The sequence below is a fragment of the Marmota marmota genome, unplaced genomic scaffold (assembly GCF_001458135.2).
Source record: "Marmota marmota marmota unplaced genomic scaffold, marMar, whole genome shotgun sequence".
NCBI lineage: Eukaryota > Metazoa > Chordata > Mammalia > Rodentia > Sciuridae > Marmota > Marmota marmota.
In genome coordinates, this window is record NW_026000164.1 from 13,899,885 (window position 1) to 13,924,073 (window position 24,189).

At 38.5% G+C, this 24,189-nt stretch overlaps 1 protein-coding gene across 4 annotated transcripts in view; it reads left to right on the forward strand.

Moving 5' to 3' along the window:
- Window positions 1-23,804, forward strand: part of Ptn (pleiotrophin) — a 104,940-nt gene extending 81,136 nt beyond the window's left edge. For 3 of the 4 annotated variants that reach the window (XM_048786895.1, XM_015493944.2, XM_048786893.1), the window contains exons 2-5: window positions 55-170; window positions 1,233-1,406; window positions 3,899-4,060; window positions 23,026-23,804. In XM_048786895.1, the coding sequence (XP_048642852.1) occupies window positions 56-170; window positions 1,233-1,406; window positions 3,899-4,060; window positions 23,026-23,081 (507 nt within the window). In that variant the 5' untranslated portion in view covers window position 55 and the 3' untranslated portion in view covers window positions 23,082-23,804. The remainder of the gene's footprint in view (window positions 1-54; window positions 171-1,232; window positions 1,407-3,898; window positions 4,061-23,025) is intronic. The other variant, XM_048786894.1, reaches the window with a different exon arrangement.
- The last annotated feature ends 385 nt before the right edge of the window (window positions 23,805-24,189 follow it).

A 24,189-nucleotide genomic window follows, 5' to 3' on the forward strand; every position in this document is an offset into this window, starting at 1 on the left:
GTCTCTCTGTCTTAGGTTGACATCTCTGTTTTTCCTTTCTCTCGTTATTCCTAGAATGCAGTCCCAACAGTACCAGCAGCAGCGTCGAAAATTTGCAGCTGTCTTCTTGGCATTCATTTTCATTTTGGCCGCTGTGGACACTGCTGAGGCAGGGAAGAAGGAGAAACCAGGTAAGCAGCAGAGTTAGGACGGGATGCTTCATCGGTTAATAGCCATCAAACCCAGCTCCCTGCCTTTGTTCCCAACTCCCTTGCCTTTAATCCCTCCTCCCCCCCTTTTTTTCTTTCTTTCTTCTAATTATTTAGAAGCAGCAGAGACATCTCCCTTATTTTTTCCCCACTGTAGGTTCTGGAATATGATCATATTAGGGGGTCCCTGTATAGAACATTGACTATTAATCAGGTGCTTCTGTAAAAGAAGAGATTCTCATAATGAAGCCTAAAGAATGTGAGGAGACACTGTGTTAGAAGTAACAGCTCTTAGTAATTTACTTATGTCATCTCTCTTCCCCAAATAATGTCACACAAGGATGTTTGTTTCAATCTTAAATTTACAAAGAAGAAAACTGAAGCCCATGTAGCACTTTCCCTGTGTCACTCCCAGAGTCAGAGCAGGCTGTGGAGTGGGGAGTCTGCCTATGTCTGTGTTATGTCTGCTGTGTCTGTTATTCCATCCACAAAGCAGAAAGGGGCGTCCACCTGCAGTGAAATAGATGATCTAATAACTGTTGGTTTTAATTGAATGTTTTCTCTTTCGGCCTAATTTTTTCTGAACATCTAATTTTTTAAAATACTTTTTAGTTATATTTGGGACACAATACCTGTATTTTATTTGTTTATTTTTTATGTGGTGCTGAGGATCGAACCCAGCGCCTCGCATGTGCTAGGCGAGCGCTCTACAGCTGAGCCACAACCCCAGCCCTTGAACATCTGATTTTTTTTAATAGAAATATTTGGTTCTAGAAAGAGATGTCAGTAAATCACTTAGTCTCTAACACATATAGGGGTTAAACTAGTAGTAGTTCTAGCTCTTCTTTCAGTTTTCTTTCTCTCTTTGCTTGATTACTCATTGATTCGATCAGGTGACTGACATCTGTCACATTCCTCCTGTTTACTGGACAGAAGATAGAGGTAAACTGGTCTCTACAGTTAAGGCTCTCAGGATGAACCTAGTTATATCTAGGAGATAAACAGTTTTCTGAATGTTGATTATTTTTGGTTATTTACTTCCAGAAAAAAAAGTGAAGAAGTCTGACTGTGGAGAATGGCAGTGGAGCGTGTGTGTGCCCACCAGCGGGGATTGCGGGCTGGGCACCCGGGAGGGCACCCGCACTGGAGCCGAGTGCAAGCAGACCATGAAGACCCAGAGATGTAAGATCCCCTGCAACTGGAAAAAGCAATTTGGAGGTAAGACTCTTTCTACTGTGCTACTGCTTTAGTCTATTCTGAGATAATTCTGGTGTATTTCCATCAAATGTCTTTTTGAGTTTGGGTGCTATTTCTTTCTAAAAAAGTTTATTTTATCAGCTGCAAGATGACCAAACATCTTGTCTAACCCTAGGATTTCTCAACTTCTGCACCAGTGAGACACTCTGGACCAGGTGATCTCTTGTTGTTTTATGCAGGATATGTCCTGTGCTTACTGGTTTCCAGTGACACTTTCCCCCCAACAGATGAGTAAACAAAAAATATCTCCAGGTATTAATGGTCAAATTTGAACTAACTTCTTTTTGAAGTTCCCTCTTTCAAGTTCCTTAAATTTTCTTTCCCCATTTTATTAACTTCCTTTTCCTTGTGTCTCTCTGTTACACTTAAGCCCTCTCTCTTTGAATTCCTCTCCTCCCTTCACATAAGTTTATAGATTGACTTATTGATCAAACAGGGGCTGGTCATGGCCAATTTTTATAGATTTTTTTCCCTCTCACTGACTGCTCAGCCTCATGTGGATCTGATCTGTATATCTGAGGCAGATTCTCTCAACACTTTCAACTTCAACCCAGTATTGAATCCCAGGTGCTTTGTCTTTTGTGGCCATCGTGGGACCTAATACCCCCAATGTAATACCTGTGTGATGGAGAAATGCAATGTACACTGGTGCCGCAGTCTGGCTGGGCACACTTACCTGCAAGCTTCAAAGGTTCCCCGTACGGGCCACCAAATGCCGCAGTCTGGATGGGCACAAAATAACCTAGCCACCACAAAAACTTGTAGATTCCAACAGCAACTCTTTATTCCCGAACTCTCACTGCCACTCTACATGCACGTTCTGGGAAAATACACTCCCTCCACCGTTCTCTGCTTACTAATTACTCTCAGAACCCCGGAGAACTCAACCAGAACTCAAGGAGCATGCGCCTGAGGCAGCAGGATATGCCCTATTCCCAGCAGGATCCACCCTAAACCCGGAGCTACCCTAATCCAGAAGGATCCACCCTAAACCTGGAGCCACCCTAATCCAGCAGGATCCACCCTAAACCTGGAGCCACCCTAATCCCTGAGCAGGGTCACCTTTCAACCAAAAATGCCATTCCTACTTGGCTATGGCTCTCAGCACACTGGTCTATTGGCAAGTTGAAGAAGGCCAATGCATGTTTCTTTCTCTCTGTAACCTTTGGGGTACATTTTTTCCAAGTTCTGGGGACTGAACTCAGGGCCTCACACATGCTAGGTAAACACTGTACACTGAACTACATCCCAAGTCCTTGGGGTACATTTTTGAATGATGAGGAGCTCAGTAGAGGCACACTGGGCTCTGGTTCAGATACATTTTAGTTTTGCCTATAGGAACCTTAAAATTCCATCTATGAAAAGTTTAACATCTTTAAGGATATATTTATCAAAACAGGAAAAATATGAAGAAAGTACTAGTAAAAAAGTGAGCAAAACACATTAGCAGACATTTTAGCAAAGATAATACATAGGTGGCCAATAAGCATCTGAAAAGATATTTGACTGTTTTTCTCAGGGAACTGGGGATTGAAACCACAATGAAATATCACTGTACACATGTCAGAGTGGCTACACAGAGCAGCTACACAGACAAACATAGTGGTAAAAATACTAAATGCTCGTGAGGGTGCAGAGAAACTAGATCACTCGTAGTGCTAGAGGAAATACAAAATTATACAACTGCACTTGAAAGGATTGTGATGCTTTTCTCTTAAAAAACTAAACATGGATTTACCATGCAATTTATCAGTTTCTTGGTCATTATCCCAGAAAAATGAAAACTTCTCTTTCTACTAAAATATGAAAGTGTATAGTACTTTTATTTGTAATAGCTAAAAAAGTAGAGGAAAAAAATAAACAGATATCTTTCAACTGGTGAATGATTGACCTAAATGTGGTATAACCATGCCATGGAAGGCTAGTCAGCAATAATAAATGCAGTCTATTGACACATAGAACTTTGGTGGATTTCAAAGAAATTATGCTAAGTAAAAACAAGACGATTTGAAAAGGTCAGAGACTGTATAATTTAACTTACATAGCATTCCTAAGATGACAGAATTAAAGAGTTGGAGAAAAGATTGGTGGCCAGGCATTTAGAAGTTAGAAGACTATGTCTATAGATGATGATGCACAGGACCTCTGCATTAGGAGCTGCTCATGGCATTGGTAGTGATGTGCATTGACATGACATACAGATTTAAATAGACACACAGAACTTATTCTGTGGCAGGTTTTGTGGTGGTGCTACCAGGCTAGAGTTATGCAAAATACCATGTTGGAACAAACTGGGCGAAGAACATATGGAATTTCTTTGTATTACTTCTAACGACATCTGATAATCTATAATTATCCCAATACAAAAAATTAAAAACAGAAGTCTACCGTCATTACCATGGCACCAAAACAGAATCTCTCAAGGGTTTGTGTCTTATTTGACTCTGCTTTAGCCGAGTGCAAGTACCAGTTCCAGGCCTGGGGAGAATGTGACCTGAATACGGCCTTGAAGACTAGAACTGGCAGTCTGAAGCGCGCCCTGCACAATGCTGACTGCCAGAAGACGGTCACCATATCCAAGCCCTGTGGCAAGCTGACCAAGCCCAAACCTCAAGGTAGGTCCCTGTCCTTCTTCCACAACTTGAGTATTTTAATGGACTCAGGCACAATCTCCAAATGCGGGATCCTGAATTTTCTAGAAGGAAATCTTAGGGAGCCACTTAAGAAAGTGATTGAAAAAGTCCCAAATATCGAGCAGTGCAGGCAGCCAGAGAATTCAAGTTGATGTCTTCTGCATACCTGACAGGGAGGCAGAGAGGGGAGAGTAAAAGGTGTCAGTTGTCAGTTAAGCTGTCAGATGTGTATTCAAGATAGGTGGACATACATTCCAAACTCTAAAACAGCAGAACTAGGTCCTGATGAGACAAACTTAGGGGGTTCACAAGGCAGATTTTAAATCAGACCTCTCTGACATTATCTGCAATGGGGTTTTCACAAAATCCAATATGGCCAGTGTCCTTACAAGAAGAGGGACTAGGACACAGACACACACACAGGGGTACCATGTGAAGACACAGGGAGAGGACAGCCATCTACCAGCCAAGGAGAGAATCTTCAGAAGAAATCAGACTAGTCAGACACTTGGATCTCAGATTTCCAGCCTCCAGAACTCTGAGAAAGCAAATCTCTATTGTTTAAGCCAATAATTCTGTGGTACTTTAATTACAGAAGCCTCAGCTAACCAATGCACTAAGTCTCAGTGAGCTCTAAATTAAAATATCCTCTTGGATTCTACTCCTATTTGAGCCCTAAAATAATCTTCCCCAAATTCATAATACCAGAAAAATTAAACAGAGAAACTCAGAATAATGACCATATGATGAATAAAAACAGGAAAGAGTAAATCCCCAAGAAGCTGAGGAGGAATGGCTAGTTGGTACTGAATTCTTTATGCATGCCCAGCTCTTTGGCCTCTGATGGAGTTGTCCACGAAATTGTTTACCTTTAACTTCAGGATGGCCAGGTATGAGGTTGGACTTGTGAATGATCACTCCAGGACTCAGGCTGCCCTTTCCAGATTATGGAAATCTCCACTTGCATTAGTGTGTTTTTAGAAAGCACAAACTGGGGCTAAGGTTAGTGCTGTGGGTAGCTGTGCCAACTTTCTAAGTATTATGGAAAACCACATGGATCAAATTAAAACCAGTCACTGCATCTATGAAGTGTAAAACTTCTCCAAATCAATGAATTCAGAGGTATAGTCTTCAAATTAGTTTCTTTTAAACCAGCTGTTACACATATTCAGCATATATATAAAATGGAAAGAAAAATAAATGAAGGCCTCTGCGCTCCAGCACTGTGATTCTCAACCTAAGCTGCACGTTAGAATTCTTTGCAGAAGCTTATAGACATCCCAGTGCATGAGCATAAACTAGAGCACCTAAGTCAACATCAGTTGTTTAAAAAAGTTAAATGATCCTTAGACAGTTTCACTATGTAGTCAAAATTGAGAGCTGCTATTTTCTAATAAAAAAAAAAACCACAAAAACACAACGCCAACAACAAATCAAGCGGGAATATATGCATGCGCATTGTTTTTGGAACAGAGGGAAGGAGAAACCACAGCTTAATAAAAGGGCAGAAAAAAGTGAGAATGTGATTAGGTAGGGGATGGTGGGGCTTGGTGAATGTGGAAGATGCTGATAAGTTTAGAACACACAGACCATGACTAAGAAAGACCCCTAAGGGTTTAAGTAAATATGTTCAAGTCTTTTAATTGAACTGGTGGATAGCTCAACTTTTTACCTTTCCCACCTAGTAATATTTGATGAAGGTTAAAAGTTTGTTTCAGACTTTCAGCTTGAATAATGGTGGAAAAAAATCTTCCAGGTGGGTAGACATTCTGTAATGTTCATAAATAGTAATGAGCTAAATTATGTAATTAATTGAAAATGGATTAGCCTAAGTGAGTGCCATGTTTCAACTACTAGTTATGCATTTTCTAGGTCATTAAAATGTAATTTTCCCTCTGTGCATAATGTGCTTTTGTTAAAGCCAACCAATCTTTTCCCTCTCAACAGAGGAGGGTTTTTATGAATGCCATTTTTGGCACTAGACACTCTGCACAAAGAATAATCTTATTGTAGGAGTTGAGCCAGGAAGATGTGGCAGATAGCAAATTTTCTTAATGGGAAAAACACACAAATTCCATGATGTATTTTTCATGGTTTAAATACAACATAACACCGGGAGCTGTGGCTCCAGTCAGTAATCGCATTGGCGCCAGAGACTGAGAGTCCCAAATTCAAAGCCAGTCTCGGCAGTTTAGCAGGGACCTAAAAAAGTTAGAACTTGTCTTTATATAAAATATAAAAAAGGGCAGGGATGTTGTTCAGGAGTTCAGCCCTCCTGCGTTCAATCCCTAGTACCAAATATTAATTAATTAATACTATGTAACAAGTGGCATATATGAGTTTATATGATTCTGTACTGTTTTACTCAAATAACCTAGGTTGTGGATTATTTGAAACCATAACCTTAAGATAGCTCATTTTCTTCTGATCAGTGAAATTAGCAATCATATTAAAATGGAATCTGTAATGGCACCCTTATTCTGTTTCTACCCCTGTGCATTGCTCAAAGTATTTTGCATATATTATTTCATATAATGCCATATATCCTTACAGGTAAATATTATTATAATAGAAACTGAGCAACAGTGGTTAATTTATTTACTTACATCTCTAATAAATGACAGAGCCAAGATTTGGCCAGCTCTAAACTTGTGTTCTCTTTTGCACCTTGCTGATATCTTATCTAAATCCCATATGAGTATGGGATTTATTTTCCTTTGAAGTAGAAGGTTAGCTTTGTAAAGCCCAAGACAAGTGTGTCAACTGGAAGAAGATGTTTTCTGCAATATTATTTTTAAGACAATTCTGGAAGACTTCCATCAGAACATGTTTCAGGAGAATAGGAACCTGGCCTTTTTGTTTTCTATTGTATCCCTTATGCCTAGAACAAGGTAGCACATAGTAGGTAGTGAACATATATTTATGCAATAAATGAGTGCTAAGCAAAAAGGTTTTGCACCTGAAATCCATCAAATCCTAGTGGAAACTGCAGTGGTAGTCCTTTACCTAAGCTTTTCCCAAAGTGGTCCAAATAGAAATGACTTTCTTCATTCAGGAAAGAATAAATCAATAATGCTTTCTCTTATTTTAAATCGATGCAGGAAGAGGAGAAAGACAAGTAGAAATATACTAATTTTAAGTGGGCACTGTGATAGGAGCTATTCATCACTTAATTTAAACTTCAAAACAACTCTACGCAGTCAATTTTATTTATCCTGCCTTATATGAGAAAGCACAGGCTCAGGGAGGTTCAGCAACTTGCCTGAGGTTTCACAGCTTTTAAGTCCTTGAAGCAGGATTTAAAACCATAGTTCACTGACATCAAACTCCGTCTGCTTTTTCAATTGCACCATGCTTTCTCTTGTTACCTAAAACTCATGAAACTCTGGTAATATTAAATAATTTTCCCATCTAAAATCAGTAAATAGTAGTTTCTGGGGAACCTCCCTATCTGTGCTAATGCTCAGTGTCAAATGACAGAAAATCAATTATTCAGCCATGTCTGTCCTGTTGTCTAGTGGAATCAGTTTCAATGTTCATTCTTGCTGAGATCTTTTATATTTTTTGTCTTTTTTCAAACAGGGACTATTGGACTTTTTACAGCAGACTTTCAAAAATAAACTGCATAGGATATCATGGTCTTCAAGAAAAAAATAAGCTTAATTATTTCATGTAATTTAATTAATGGGCACATAAACAAAAACATGCTTTTCCTCCATCATTATCCTTCTCATCAAACCCATGATCAGGCTCAGTTTTGTATGTCTTGTTTTCATTTTGTTTTGTTTTCGAGAACCCCTCAAATTTACCTCTTTTACTTTCTCACCTGTTCTGTTTTGGGAAATGGTACTGGATTAATATAAAAACTGTTTGATTTCTAGTGTGAAAAACACATGCTTAAATTTTAGAATGGAACATAAAGATGTGGATAAGGTTGTGACTTATTCAACAGTGAATTGAAGAAGACTGAACAATAACCTTGATTTTGACAACTACTAATAAGGCTAAAAGACTATAAGACTTGACTGAGAAAGAAGGGGAGGTTTAATATCTAAAGTCGATATTTAAACACTTGGTTAAAATATACCACTTAGTTTAAAAACTGCTTTACAATTCACCCTAGTGCAGGCCAACATCAGTGTCACTCAAGGTGTAGAAGGTACCCTTCCCAGTGCTCTGAAAATTTGTGTTGATTCTATAGTCTAGCTTGAGCCCACAATTTCAATGCTTATCAATGTCACATTGGAGCCTCTACCTAAAGATTCTTTCATGTGGAAGCCCCACTTACACCAAAGAGAACATTCAATCATACAATTTTATTTTCCTCTGCAGACATAACATTGTAAAGATGCCTATTTGGAAGGCAGCTTACCTGGGAATTGAAAGTCAAACTGAGGATGGATCATTACTCAACTGAGAAATTGAAACTGGAATGTGCTTAACTATTAGAAGAATTTAACATTGATATATTAGTGAATGATTGTGTTGGAGACTTCAGCTTTTATTTTCTTAGAAAAAGAGCTAAAAAGTTTTAATTAAGTTTTATTTAATTACTGAAAAAATCCTATAAATGTCAGAGTTTGGGGCATAGCAAGATCTACTCTAGCTAGTTTAGGAGAAAGGTGTTTATTCAAGGGTCTTATATAGTTTAAAGACTCTCTGGGAGGGCTGGAGGATCTGACTTGAGTCTTGCAAAGCCAGCAATAATGAAGCCAAAGGCAATAGATTCAGAAGAAATACCTAATCACACCATGTGACTGATCTAGCTGAAACCCTTTTACTGAAATTACCCACTGGCTGTCTCCTAAACCAGACACTTACACATCTTTTCTTTCCAGAATCGTCAGTTTGGCCACTGTTTTGAGTTACTAACTTTTGTCTCCATCCATTAACCTATCTACCTGGTAGAAACTAGGTCGCTCCCCTGTTGCAGGGGAGTCTGGGAAATGTGTGCTTGGCTTTCCAGACTATACCTCTAAACACAAGAGGGGATGCTGAAAGGGTCTTGAATTGGTATTTTGTGAGCTCCTCTGCCAGAGCGAGCAGGAATGTTGGAACGTGTTGGAGTCGATCATTAGAATCATCCTGCTTCTTTTCTTGGACTAGATGAGGCCCTGATGCCTGGAGAAAAGGTGGACGGAAGTGGTCTTATTTGGGACAATTGAGTGTCCCATTGTATAAAGAGTTAGGTTTTTCCTCTTTGGAACCATCTGAATTTTTTTCTTTTTCCTGTGGGGCTAATTGATCTGTGAAATAGTGAAGAAAACTGGAAATAAAAGTCAGTTGTGCTGACAGCTCTGTGAAGAGTCTCAGAGTAGAGGACTCTTCAGAGGATAAGTAACTCTTTTCCCAGCCTTGGCTGTTTCTCAGGGATCCCCTTAGACGGTTGGCTCCCTATGGAATTAGAGGATTGCCAAGACAGGCAGGGCTTCCAGGAGACACCCATCTGTCTTGGAATCATGGCCCTATAGCCAGTCCCATCTGTGTGTGGTATGGCCCCAAGGAGCAGGCATCAGTGTCTGGAGTGCAGAGTCAAGCTGGGGCTGGGGCTGGGGCTGGGGTTGGGGCTGGGGTTGGGGCTTGTGTGGGAGGAGCCAATGAACTTAGAATTTCCTGGGGGGCACAGAAGATATTGCCTTATGATCATCTTGGAACATTCCAGGGTCTTGGATTATTGTTCACATGGCAGTTGTTGGTCATTGCTTTTAAAATAAGATGGACAAATAAAAGATATTGTGAAACTCCTTTTGGTCTTGACAAAGTTAGCATGGCATTCATGGCAGCCTCTGAACTTGGCCTCTGAACCTGCCAACAGAAAGGACATTCTCAAATGGTTCCTGGGACAGGCAGAGGCAGGAGTCCCTGGATAGATGTTGGGTTGTAGGTGGTTGGGGAATGAGTGTTAATTCCTCCTGCCTTCTTTAACAATCCACACTGTGCTGCAACCAGACACTTGACCAACTTCCCTGCTCATGATAACCCCAACTCCTTTTATTTCTTCCCAGCTATTTCTAAAAGTTCTGCCACTATGCCACTCTCTTTTGGACAAGTGCCCAGCCTTCTCTTAGGTTTGACAATTCATCTTTGAAGATCAAAAGAACAGTCGCCATTTAAGTCAAGGCTCCTCTGTGTGCAGGACTCAGTGTTTGGCAGCTGATTATTAAATGGGAAAAGGGGTCAGTAAAGGGATAGTCCCAGTGTTCTCGATCCTTTGTCTATTAAATAGATGCTTTTATTAGTTCCTTTAAAGATAAAAGAAGTTCTCCATCATTTCTATTTTCTGGGCTCTGACACCCCTCAGGAAGGAGCATAGCAACACTGTTTAGATGGGCTTTGCTAGGCTGAGACTTTGAGAGAGGTAGAGGGGCAGAATCCCACCATGGGCTAGCCCAGGACCTGCCCCTCCCCCACCATAACCACTGACAGGGGTGAAAAATGGGGCAGGGATACTGCCTACTGCCCTTGAATTTGACCGGGAGTGGTAGCATGGGGTACCTTGTGGGAGTTCTACAGTTTGTTATCAGAGGAAGAACTCTTTCTCAGTTTGGTCTCAAGATTTTTAAATTTCGTATTCTGCTTGTGGAAATATCTTTTAACACCTATATTTTCCTTCCTATGATATTGCACTTGAGGTGAGAAGATCTAATTCTGTTCCTTTCTTATTAGAATGATAAGCTTTGTCTTTTGTAAATTAGTGTTAATAATGAATACCTCATAGCATTGTTGTTAAGATAAAATTTAAGAACTATAGTTAAAAATTCTTGGTCAATGTGCAGTGGTTTTGAGACTGTTTCCTTTTTTTCCAAATCACTTTCTTGAGGTAGGTGTTTCAGCAATTTTTCAGGCAAGAGAAGAATTATGCTGATTATAATAGTATCTATAGTTAATAATTATTTAGTGTCATAGTTTAGTACATTGTTGACATGCAAAGTCATTGAATGTTCACAAAACTCTAAAATAGTATTATCATCTTCAGTTTTACATACGAGGAAACAGAGGATGTAGTTGAAGTTAAATGCCTAGGGCAAGGTTATAGAGCTCACAATCAAGGCAGTCTAATGCAATATCCCCTGCTTTATGAAAAGTTCCTTCCCTGTATCTATTTGATATTGGTATCCAAGTTTCTCATGTAAACATAATGAGACATCCTGCTCATAGTCATCCTAATTGGTCTCTTGCATGACCCATGGGCCAGACATTGCTGGTACACTCTGCACCAGTCAAGAATACTCCCAGTCCTCAGAAGATGGCGGAATGCATTGTGATGTCTTATGCATCTATTTCTTTGCACCTGTGACTCTTTTCCTCCTATCATGCATTCTATAAAATCTAGCTTGCCCATTCAGTGGCAAGGAGATGGGTCACTGGGGGCATGAGTGGATGATAGGTGCATTATTCATTCCTTGAGTGGGTGTTGTACACTAGAGTTAGCACCAGTGAAAAAATAATGACTTTAATGGGATTATAAGTGGAGCAGCAGAAGCAGAGAGATACATTCCAGTGTTTTCACACCAAGTAACAAATGCTATGAAAAGGAAGACTAGTCATTTGGCACCATTTCTAATTTATTCACTTATTTATAAAATCTAATACAAGCCCTACAATGGGGTGAAGAGTATATTAAGTGCTCGTGATACTTAACAAGTAAGTCCCCCCCCCTTTTATTGCCATGTTCTACTGGAGGTGGACAGAGAGTGAAAACATAAAGAAATAATAATTGAAGTGATAACTCCATATTGGAATAGGTGACCTTAAAAACCAAATTGACTGAAAGGGAATAGTGTAGAGAAAGTAACCAGGGAAAGTCTTTTTCAGAAGGTAACTTTTGAACTTGGTCATGATAGAGAAGAGGCTAACCAAGTTAGTGCTATGAATGAAATAAGGTGAAGTTCAAAGTCCTTCAGGCCAAGAATTTTGCTTAAGGACTAGAAAAGATATCAGAGTAGAATCTTGCCAGACTTCTTTTCTTAAATATCAAGCCACTGACTTCTCTGAGAGAGGTTCCTCTGAGGAGGCACTCACTATGCTGTGCTGAGTGCACATCTACCTTGCCTTACACAGAAACTCCTATGAGTCACATCTTATTCACCTTCATAACTTACTGCATCTCAGAGGACCAGGTTCATGGGAGGAACTCAGTTAAGTGTACTGATTTGCAGGAATGAAAAAATGATGTATCTGGCTAAATTGTCTGGTCTGGCTCACTAGGACACCTCATACATTCACTGGCTTCAAATATATGCAGAGAAATTGCGGGTAACACACAAGGAGCTCACCTGAAAGAGTAGTTATCTCATGTTCCACAGCCATCTTTAGTAAATAATTTTTGGTCCTAATTGCCAGGGCAGATGTGAGAACTAGGAGCTATAAATATAGGTAGGGTTTGCTTCATACTGTGTGTCTACTTTCATCTCCCTGGGTAAATTCTACGCTCAGAGACTCATTAGTTGTGCACACAGAAAACAGCCATACAATAATTAATGTTAAGGAAGGCAGTATAATAGAACAATGCTCACACGAATTACTTACTGGGTTGAGGACCTGATTTTTTCTCCCCCTGAAACTTTTGCATTTTTCCTTTCTGACTTCTGAATGGAGAATTTCTTCTGGTGTTTCAAGTTGTAGCAAATGTCATTTACTGAGCATCATTAAAGCAGTTTCTATTCACTGATCATCTGTGATACAACAGAATCATGCTAAGCCGTTAGCATGCTTTGTCTGCATTATACCTCATGGCATCCCCAAACAATTGTATTCACATTTTACAATCTAGGACACTAAGATTGCAACTTATCCAAGGTCACCCCACCACTGAATGGTCAGTCTTGAACATGAAGATAGGACAGTGGATTTCTAGTTCTTTTCAGTTATACCACTGCTTCCCAAAGTGAGTGATTCCTGGGTGTCTTTGATATTCTAAATGATGATGATGATGATGATGATGATGATGATGATGATGATGATATTTTGTTTTGATAATATAAAATAAAATAATAAAAATTTTGTTTGACTCCTATTAAATAATTCCTGACCTGAGCATGCCTTTGTATAATGATTGAAGCAAAGCCAAAAGGAGATGGGTCATTATAGGTTGCTATTGTGCTGTATTTTTCGAACAGGGCTCAATTATAGGGGCCACATTTCTTGAAAGTTAGAAATATTGGTGTAAGACACCTTGTTCCACTGAGCATCCTCCTAGTCTAGACCCTAGACGGCACTGTCTTCTCTCTGCTGCGAAATTCACAGAGACTGTGCTTTGCCAGGATCTTAGGCACTGCCGTACTAGAAAGCAGTGCCATCGGTGAGGATACATCACATGCTCACAGTGACTCGACTCAGCTTTGCACTGATGCAGAGCTTCCAGGAGCCCACAGGGAAGTCAAAGCAGACTGGCTGGTGCTTAGCGTACAAAGGCAGGGAAAAGAAAAGAAAAAAAAAAAGACTTTTTCTAGAAGAGTAAACATTATTTGTAGAAAAGCTCATCAGAAATTCAGAGCACAAGATGCAGGTAAAAATTTCTCTGGTGTCCTGCTGCTCAGGCACATAGGAGGTAGGGCCCAGAGATATTTAATTCGGATAAACAAATTCATAGCACTCTCTCGCAAGGCTATTGAAAATAATTTTCATTCTACAAAAAAAAAATAAATAAAAAAACCACATTATTTCAGATCCTCACTCAGATGCACAAGAATAATAAAATTCAACTTTGAAGACTGCTGTCTACAAAGTGTAAAGAAGGGCAGACAAAGCTCTTTAGGATACTTGCTGCTTCTATAGATAGAGCATTAACACCTTCCCTGTTTGGAGTTGGGAGGACAGGCATGGAGATGGGTGAAAGAATTAATGCAATGTGCATTTGTGAAACCATCATTGAGTATAAAATCCTATATTACATACTATTACAGTCTTTAATTATTTAAAATTTAAAAAGAAATTTTAATTCTGCTGGACAAATGAAAAATAATACACATGCATCTTGTCCCTCTACAGTGAATGAGGATACTCTAAAGCACATACAGACATCTAATTTGTGGCTGCATGTGTTTGCCAGGGCTGCTATAACAAAACACCACACTGTGTGTGGTCTGAATAGCATAGATGTGTTTCTTTAGAATTCTGGAACCTGGAAGTATGAGATCAAGATGTCACAGGTTGGTGCTTTCTGAGCTGTCCTTCGGCTTGGCAGTGGCCATATTCTTGTGTCTTCATTAACGTGTGTGTCTGTTCAAAGCACCTCGTCTTCCGAGGACACCGTATTGGGTTTGGGCTTACCCTAATTACCTTGATAGAGCCTCTGTCTCCAAATACGTTCACACTGTGAGGTATAGGGGTTAGGGCTTGGAGTGTATTGAGGGATACCAATTGATTCTATTTCTGTGATTTTTTTTTTAGTCAATGCAATCTTTTTTATTAGAGCATTTGAATTATACACAGTAGTTGGGTTCGTTTGGACAAAATTGCATGCGTGGAATTTGATTTACTCCATTTCAACTCCTTGCCCTGCCTTCCCTCTTCTGCTTCCTCTGCCTATTCCCCTTCTTCTTATCTACTGACTATGTCTATAATTTTTTGAACCAAAAAGAAAAATCCGTTTGGAAGCAAATATGGAACAATTTATGGGGCTGTACGTACTAGAATTTCACATGTGATGGAGTTCAAAATTTCCCCCTTTTCATAAATCATAATTTGATTTTCTAGTAACACTGGTCATATTATGTTAAGGTAGGCATCAGACATGATAATGGGAAATAACGATGTACTAAGTAGGAACTACTTACTATTGCTTATAATAATATGCTTCATTTCTGACAGAGGCTAGGTATAATCTGCAATACTTTATGAAAGGGCAAGTTTTTTACCTATGTCCTCATTATTGCAGATATAAGCTCTTAAATATTTAAATGTCATATAAGAGATAATTTTCCTTCCTGTTTTGGGATAGGAGAAGTCAGTGAATCTATTTGGATGAGGAGATCACTGTCAACAAATAAAATGTCTTGAAAGTGACCCACAAATTAAGGAAGGAACAGAGGTTTTTGCTGGATAAAAGAAAAGCAAACATCAGTTTCTCATCTGGGAGTGTGGAGGGGGAGAGAATAGGTGTAGCTCACGTATAAGAATGTGATGCAAATGTGTTAATTAAAAGTAGTTTACCTTGGTGATTTTCTGCCTGGTGCACACAGTGTAAAGATTTTTCTGCAGGACATCTGAGCATTGGCAGATTTGCCCACTTCTGACTCAACAGTACAAACTGCCTCCTAAAGAATTGGAGAAGCCAGTAGATACCTCTTTGGCTTCATCTAATGACAGGCCAGTAGAGAGATGGGAGGGGAAAGAGGCTAAAAACTTTGTGCCAAGGAGTTTGGATTCCACAACATTGACTTGACTTTATATTACTTACTATATTTACTCATGTGTTACTATTATTATTATTACTTATTATTTATTACTATTTTTGTTTATTAATCTTATTTGCTTACATTCATTTACTGATGTTGCAGACTTGCTTTGTAAGAAAACAAACAAGTTCAAGGACTCTTACTACTTTTGCTCTATTTGGTTGATGAAATAATTTCCTTATTTCCTCCACTAAACCTTCAGTTGCATCTACATTACTCACTAATGCTCTCATGGAGGATCTTTCGATTTTGAGGATTGCAGTTAAGAGCTGAGCCATTTCCCAAAGTGAGCAGGAGTAAAATAGAAGCTCCTGAAGGGCTGTGGAGATTGAGTTCATGTCTGCACACGGGTGAATGCTCTATTTTTATTTCCTTATACTTGATAGAAGGCATATGTGTGGAAGTGCAGATGGTTGAGAAGGAGGGGGAGGTGATGTGATGAGATGGAGAGAAGATGAAACAGGAGGACAGTGAGGGCAGGAAAGTGTCAGAATGTGGGTGGCACTGAAGGGCAGTCCTGTGTGTATGCAGGTAGCACTGAAGGGCAGTCCTGCATATGCATGTATGCAGTTCTGTGGGCAGCATGTATTCCATGCACACTCCTAGGAGTTCATGCATGGAGTTCATGAGACAGGAAATGAGGCAAGTGGTACTACAACACAAGAAGTCAAAGAAGAAGCAAAATTACTACACATTTTATTCAACAGAAGCTTATCTGTGAATAATATATTAAATGGATTTTTTAAAGAGGATACTTTGATTTTCAAATAGATAGAAATTTCTTTCTGCATTGTGCTACTTAATATGTGCTACTCTGATTTAAATGGAAATGTTTGGAAATTTAATGAATGGTGCTGTGTTAAGAAGCCCAATCTATTAGAGCCTGGACTTTGGATGGACCTTCAAGTTATACATTCACAATTCAACAAGTCTTATTATCAGTTCTGAGGTACAGCTGAGGTGGTGCAAGGAATTAGGTTTCTCTAAGCAGCTGATCTTAAGAGTGAGTGAGTTATTTTAGTAGGTTCAAGAAGGACTAGAAGGATCTTGGTGATATCCAGGATTTAGGGTGTATTTACATTGTGATTGTACTGTCTGATAGTGGTGTGTTCTTTTTCTTTCAATGAGTTCTTGTGACTTATTGAACAAGTCTCCTGAAACAAACTCATAATGGTCTTTATGACAGTCCATGGCCACTGGCCCTTGACCTCTGAATCTGAAGTGTGCATTTCTGAGTGTGTCTACCATCCACAAAGTATGAATTTTTAAGGAACATGTCTCTCATTTCTAGTCTAATCAATATTCCTTCCCTTGGCTTTAATGACCAGAGCCTCTCAAGTCAGCAGCAAACAGAGGCTGACTGAGTTACAATGTGGGCTCCTCTCAATTACTTTATCTCCTGACTTCCCTCTTAGTTTTCTGTGCATACAGCAGGCCATCTGAAATGAAGTAATCAAAGCAAAGCCTTTGACTAACATTAGCCAGTTCCAGAATTCTCAGCTCTTTGCTTCTTGGAAAAGCATCTTCAGTCAAAGTCTTCAAGAAACCTTTAAATTGATGTTATTCTCTCGAGGCCCTCTTCCAACCCCATTTCTTCCAGAGTTCCCATATATAGAAAGTGGGAGTAGATGTTTACTTGTGCCAACTGCAAGGCAATTGTATTCCTAAAGGACCTCTGAATAGATGGAAAAGAGATGCTGCGTGTTGTTTGATTTTTTGCCTTTTGAGAACAAGATTGCTATGATACGCTCTCACATAAATTGCTAAGAATTTAGATTGGCACTTCCTTCCTGGAAAGAAAGTTGTCAGTTCTTACCTAGAACTTTAAAAATGTCCTACTCTTTGATCCAGTAAGTGTTCTTCTAATAACCTATACTAAGGCAAAATTTAAATATGTTATGCTTTGTGAATAAAACTACCATTGAATTATTATTTATAATAACAAAATGTGGAATGATTCCAATGACCTATAAAAGAAGAAAGGTTATAAGGGGAGAGGATGACACAAAGGGATTCTACTTGGTCATGTTTCAAAGTACATGTGATGGAAAATAGATGCAATTGAATATTTAGCATAAAAATATTCCTGATTAGCTGTTACTGTATTCCCAATTAAATCATAGGAAGAAAACATAAATACAGCCCATAATTAAACATATTGAGAAATAATGGATAATTTTTGTTAATAAATGTATATGTATTTCTTTATTTTAATATAATATTGGATTGCCTTTCACACCAGAAAAGTAATTAATATTTTTTAAAATATGAAATAACTCATAGGGGACAAATTCTATCTTTTTCTTCAGGTTATCACTGATAGGCATATTTTTTTTCTCTAGGAATTCATTCTTCTTGTTGATATTCTAGGTTTTTACATTATGTATATCTGGAATGTAATGGTAAATGAGAAGCAAGAAAAATGGGCCTCAAAGCTATAAAAGTAGCAACCACCTCTGCCCATAATTTTAATATGAACTTATGTGCAATTCTGAAAGATTGATATAGGGATATCTTAAAATTATTACTTATATCAGCTCCATGAGGACAGAATTTTGTTCTGCTCATTACTATATCCCAGCATCTAGAATTTAGCCTGATATATAGTAGAAAGGAAGTACATATTTGCTCAATGAATAAATGGAAAACTTTTGGACAGCAGTGGTCAATTGAGATCTCAAAGGTCATAATCCTACATAATACTCCCAATGGCCCTCTGAGAAAGATATAGATTTTTATAATCTCCAGGTTATAGGAAGCAGATGCAGAATGATTGATTTCCTGCAAATTACAGAGCTGGTTGAGTGGCAGATATCGATTAGAACTAATTCTCTAGGTTAGGACTTGGTTCTCAGTATGATCCTAGCAACATTTCCTGGTTTCCCCATTGCCTCATGGAACCCAAAGGTCATTCATTGTGCTCTTTATTACTTCATTGTTTATTAAGGTTTTTGTTTTTTTTCGTATTTAGAATTAAAAATACATGGACTCAGAATTTATTGTGAAATGGTGCATATTAATTCTTCCTCTTTCTCCCCACTTCCTTTCTTCTTTCCTGTCAGTAGTTGTTATATATTAAAATAATTTCTTTAGTGAAATTTTGAGTTTTGTAGAAAATATGGTAAAAATGGAATTTCAGTTCCTGTGATCCGTAGAATAAAGTCTGAATCTTTGAGGCTTTTTCCTTTGGAAAGTCTCAGGACTTTTCGAACACTTTCAAACATATCTTCAGACAAAACTTGCTTCTATTTGAGTAGCACAAGATTTGGCACACCTGCCTTCCTCTCTCAGGTCCATATCCCAGTTTTTATGCACCCTAGCTTTCATCAATGCAAAACTGGCTAACGAAAGGACCAAGGCTTGCCAACACAGGAAGTCAAACAGCACCAAGGGCCTTACTGTGAGTTTCCAGCGCAGTGATGTCCTCGTGGGCAGTATCCAAGGAGCAGAACAAGTCACTTCTCAGCAGGTGCCTTTCACAGTCACGTTCTGACAATGGCTTATTTCCAGCTTGCTTTTGTGTCTGCCTCACAGCCTCATTCCAGGTGGGGAAGAGTGTCAGCCTGGGGTATTATTTAAGGTGTGACCTGCAACTTGGCTCTTGTTCATTGTGAACTAAGGTGCCCTGCTGTTCCACATCAGGTCCTTCTGCTCTGAATACCTTGCAGGGTGGCCACTATCACTACAAGACCACATTACTGAGTACTTGAGTTTATCTAGTTACAGCCCTGCTCCAGGCCAATTCATGACTCTGATGGTCACAGCAAACATTTCTCACTATAAACTGGAAGAACTACTAAAATGGGATATTGGTTTTATCAATCCAGGCTTCTACGTTAAAGACAAGAAAATGTGTTAAGAAATTTGGATAAATTTCATGTCTGTCTATAATTCCTTTCCTCATAAAATATTTATGTTTAAAGATGTACTAAACCATGGCAAGATTTCAGTTGAATTTACACTCCTGGCTTTCCTTAAGAGATACTGTTTTTCCACATAGTGATTAGTTGACTCTCTTTGTTCCCCATTCAAGTGTTCCTTTATCCAGTCTGTGTGCAACAAGTATTTCATGAACACAAATGTACTGGCTACTGAGGATACAGGTAGAAAAGACAGAATGGGCTTCTACCCTTGTTGGAAGTAGAAATGCATATCAGTGGATTAGAAATAAAATTAATAGCTCCATTCTAATTTTGGAAAAAGCAGTAAGAAGTACAAGATAAGCATCTGTGCATGGAGTTCTGGAAGGTTTTCCTGAAGAAGTGAAGCTGAACTAAGATCATAGGGATGAGTAGATGTTGGCTATGTAAAGTTGAGATGGTGAGAGGAAAAATATGCAGCAGAGGCAATGTGTGTAGAGGCTGAGCTAGAAAGACACAAGGCAGCACCATGAAGAAGTGAGGCTTGCTCTTGTCAAATGACACACTTATGCATCTCACTGAAGGTTTACTCGTCAGCTGTTATGCATAAATCACCTTGCCCTGGGCTGACATACAACAGTGAGTAGAGATTCCGCTCCCTCACTACTAATACTTTAGTGGCAATGGCAACCCCAAAGGTATATGCTCCAGTAAGGGAAGGAGAGCTTCTAACGCAAACCACGAAGTCAGCAAACTAGAACTAATGTTAAAACTGGCGCTTGAAGGGTGGGAGGAAGTGAGAGGATGGAACAGTAATGGAAGTATGAGGTTGAAAAAGAGGACTAGGTTTCAGGTCAAAGACTAGACAGAAAAAAACGGTAAGACCCATTGGGGAATAAAAATAAGTACAAATATGAAGACAGAAGTAAAGGGAGGTGATTTGATTGTTTCTGTGTTTTATCCCTTACATAAAAGAGTCAGATCAGGTCTTTGCTAGATCATAGGTTTCATGATACTATTTTAAATTCTGTACATATGCCAGGTCAAAATTGAGAATTTGTTAATAAGTTCTTGAGGCCACAGAGATAAGCAATGATAAGCTCCTTTAGTCTGCCAGTTAAATAAAAGTCAGAAAAAAAAAAGGTGGCTTTGATTGGAGGCAATATTACTGACCTGATTTTCTTTATTTGGAAAAATTCAAACACTTATTAGTTATGTGAAAAATCAAAATTATCTCATTATAAATGCAAATTCTTCCATCTTTCCATTGGGTTTTACTAAAGACTTCTCATATTTCCATTTCGAGGCCGTGTTAGAATGATGTGCCAATTGTGTCAGAAGAATAAATTGATTGGCATTGTGCAGATTAGTTGGGCAAGTGGTTGATTGCCTGGCACTGGGCAAGTTGTTAATTAGTGAAGAAAAATGAAATGTCGGGCCCAGGTAACAGAGAGGCACTTCTCTTGCCTTTGCCAAGTTGAATTTGGAAAGTGTTTATTGAGATGGACAACCTACATTAGCTATATCAGTAGTGCACAATATTCAAAATAATTTCAAGTTTTATAAAATAAATGTACACAAAACAGCCGATTCGTATATCATCCATTCAGACTTAAATATAAAATATAAAATAGGGTCATGTTAGCTAAACTATGAAAATACTACATCAAGTAACCATTCTACTACAAATCTCCAAGGGTTGCTCAGTAAGGCACATGAAGAAATTGAGACAAGGAAAACTGGAGTTGGATCCCAGTTGATATTCTAGATTGTTCCCTGAAGATACGATCTTAATATGCAGCTGTTGCTTAAAATGTCAATCAGTGACTAGAAATTATTAAATGTTTAAACACTAAATATTTGTCCAGAAATTAAACAGAATACCTTCTTTGACATTACGTGTATCTTTGAACTTGGAAATTCTGGTTATTTCACATTTCATAGGCTGATGAAATGAGACATTTATAAAATCAAGCAAAAAAAGATAGAGAATGAAAGATTAAATCTCTTCAGTATAGAAATGGGGAAAGCTGAGGATAGGCATGAACCGAATGAATATATTTATGGCCAATAATTAAGCCAGCTTTTAGAAACTGCTGACTCAATTGCATATTGGACACTCTTGAAGCCCAGTAAAGGAAGCTTTGGAAAATTACATTGAATAGAATTACTGCTTTGCCTAGTGTGCAGTGGACTTTGGAAGCTACTTGAAAAGGTGATGAGGAGAATAAATAGGAATGGAAATTTTTCCAGCTCTACTTAGTATGACCTGGGAAGTGTACAGTGTTTCTGATGGGCATGATTCCTTAATCAACAATGCTCTAATTCCTGATGGCCATTCTTCTGTTGCCTACCACGTTCAGTGACATGCTCAGTATGAATGTCTTGGTGATGATGAAGAATTTTAATTATACAGAGAAATGGCCCCCTGTTCTTATTCTATTGTCAACTAATGATAACTATGCACCTTTATTGAGCTATTTGTGCTATATTCTGTTCTCAGTGGATTTAGGCAACTCATTTAATTTGGATATTAATTTTGTGGTTGTTTTCCTATGCTGTGGTACTATTCGTATGCCCACTCAAAAGTGAGTGATCTGAGACACAAAAACATTAAATTACTTTCCCCAAGTCTCACAGTAGCCTGGTGATTTAACCAGAATTTAAACTCTGGCAATCTGACTTCAGACCCTGTACTTAGCTGGTATGATTCTGCCATCAGTGTGAACCAAATGGGTGAAGCAGCTCAGAGACAACTAGCAGTATCTTCTGGGATTCTAGCTCAGGGATTCTGACCATTCTCGTCTTTTGCAGCCAAAGTAAATGTGTTCTCCCCTCTACTGTATCCTCTTATTAGCAAAAGAGAGAAGGAAGAAGTTTGAGTGGAAAAGGATGGAGCCTTTGGATTTAATTTTTTTAATTTGCTCTTTTAAATTATACATGTCAGTAGAGTATATTTCGACAAATTTATACAAACATGGAGTATATCTTATTCTACTTAGGATCTCGGTCTTGTGGTTGTATATGATGTGGATTTAAATTTTCATGATTTTGCTTGCCTGGTTTAACTCAGGTTGGCCTCTTCCATTAGCTTCACCAAGACTAGGAGCTCCTTCAGGGAAGTACAAGGCAGACTATGTGTGGTTCATGATTGTTCTGTTCTATGTAAATCAGTTGCTGACTATGTAAGCAGAGGCCATATTCAGAGTGGAAGCATTTTAGAATCACTATGCTTTGGAGAAAAAAAAATGCTAAGGCTCATAAACAGTTCCTAGTCAAAGGAATGAGAGAGCTGAGAGCTTTCTCAGCTAAGCTAAGCTCCTGAAGTTTTCCACTAAGTGGAGGACTGGTTAATTTCCTGAGATAGACGCCTGCATGTTGTGTTTGCTCTCTAAGCAGGACCCCCAAACAATGTTTTCCATACCACATGGAGGCAACCAACAAGATAACAGTCATTTATAGTTACACCAGGGTAGGCTGTGTTCCTCCTGGCTACTCTCCTGCACACACACACACACACACACACACACACACTTCTGTCAATTTACCAAGAGAACTGCCAAAAGTAAGCACCTTGTCTTATTAATTTTATCTTTTAATTTCTGACCAATTATAAGAAAAGTGGCTTCCCCTTCCCTTACGGAGTAGTAGGGATGGCTGATTTCTCTCTTTCTCTTTTGAATCACAGCAGAATCTAAGAAGAAGAAAAAGGAAGGCAAGAAACAGGAGAAGATGCTGGACTAGATGATCCCACCTTCTGAGGAACAGGAAAAGGACATCAGCAACCGGAATCAGTTAACTATTGCATTTATACCTACCGTAGGCTTTTTATTCAAAAAATATCTATAGCTTAAGTACACAATAGGCAAAATGATGAGGAAAGAAATTTTTGTAGTAGCATTTTTTAAATATATACCATAGTACCACTAGGGGCTTATAATAAAGGACTGTAATCCCATTTAGAAAGTTGACTTATAGTACATGGTAAATGATAGACACTTGAGGTAAGGTTTTTGAAGTTATGCGATATTTCACATTTACTTTTTTTTTTTTTTTTACTTTTTTTGGCAGCAATTTAAATGTTGTGAACATGTAAACTACGTATCTTTCTATCTTTCTAGGTATTTTTTTTTCACCTAGACTTTTCTTTTTTTCCCAAATTGAAAAAAGTACATACTAAACAAAGCAGCAATAAAATATAATCACTCCATTTGAGGAAAATACCTTGTTCTCTGCCATTGGATTCTTTTTTAAAAAGTAAGTCAGCAAAATGAGGGAGGGAGAGAGGCAGAACCGTGCCCTAGTGCAATGCTGTTGTTTTCTAATTAAAATATTAAAACATGATTTTTTTTTCATTTTGGCAGAAACAGATGTTTTCTTGATGAAATTATTTTTCCATCTGAGGAAAAAATACTAGAAAAATAAATCAAGGTGATGCTGAATAAAAGGTGCTTTTGTGTGCAATAATTTGATTTTGTGGCTCTCCTTTTGTCACCTGCACTCTTCAGTGCAATTTCAGTGAGAATTCATCATTCAAATTAGTTACATCACTATGGGCACAAATGTGACACACGTTTTTGCTACTTTCTACAGTTCAAGCATCACTAAATCCAAAATCCAAAATCTGAAACGTTCCAAAATACCAAAAATTTGGATTACAAATATGACACCACACATTGAAATTTCCATCCCTGTCTTCATGTGACGTGTTTCAGTCAAAATTCAGGTGCATAAAAAATATTGCGGAGAGTCAACCTTCAGCCTGTGTGTGTGGTGTATAGGAAACATGAATAAGTATGGGTTGCATCCCATCCCCAAGTTGCTCCTACATCATCATTTAGCCAAACAGCCC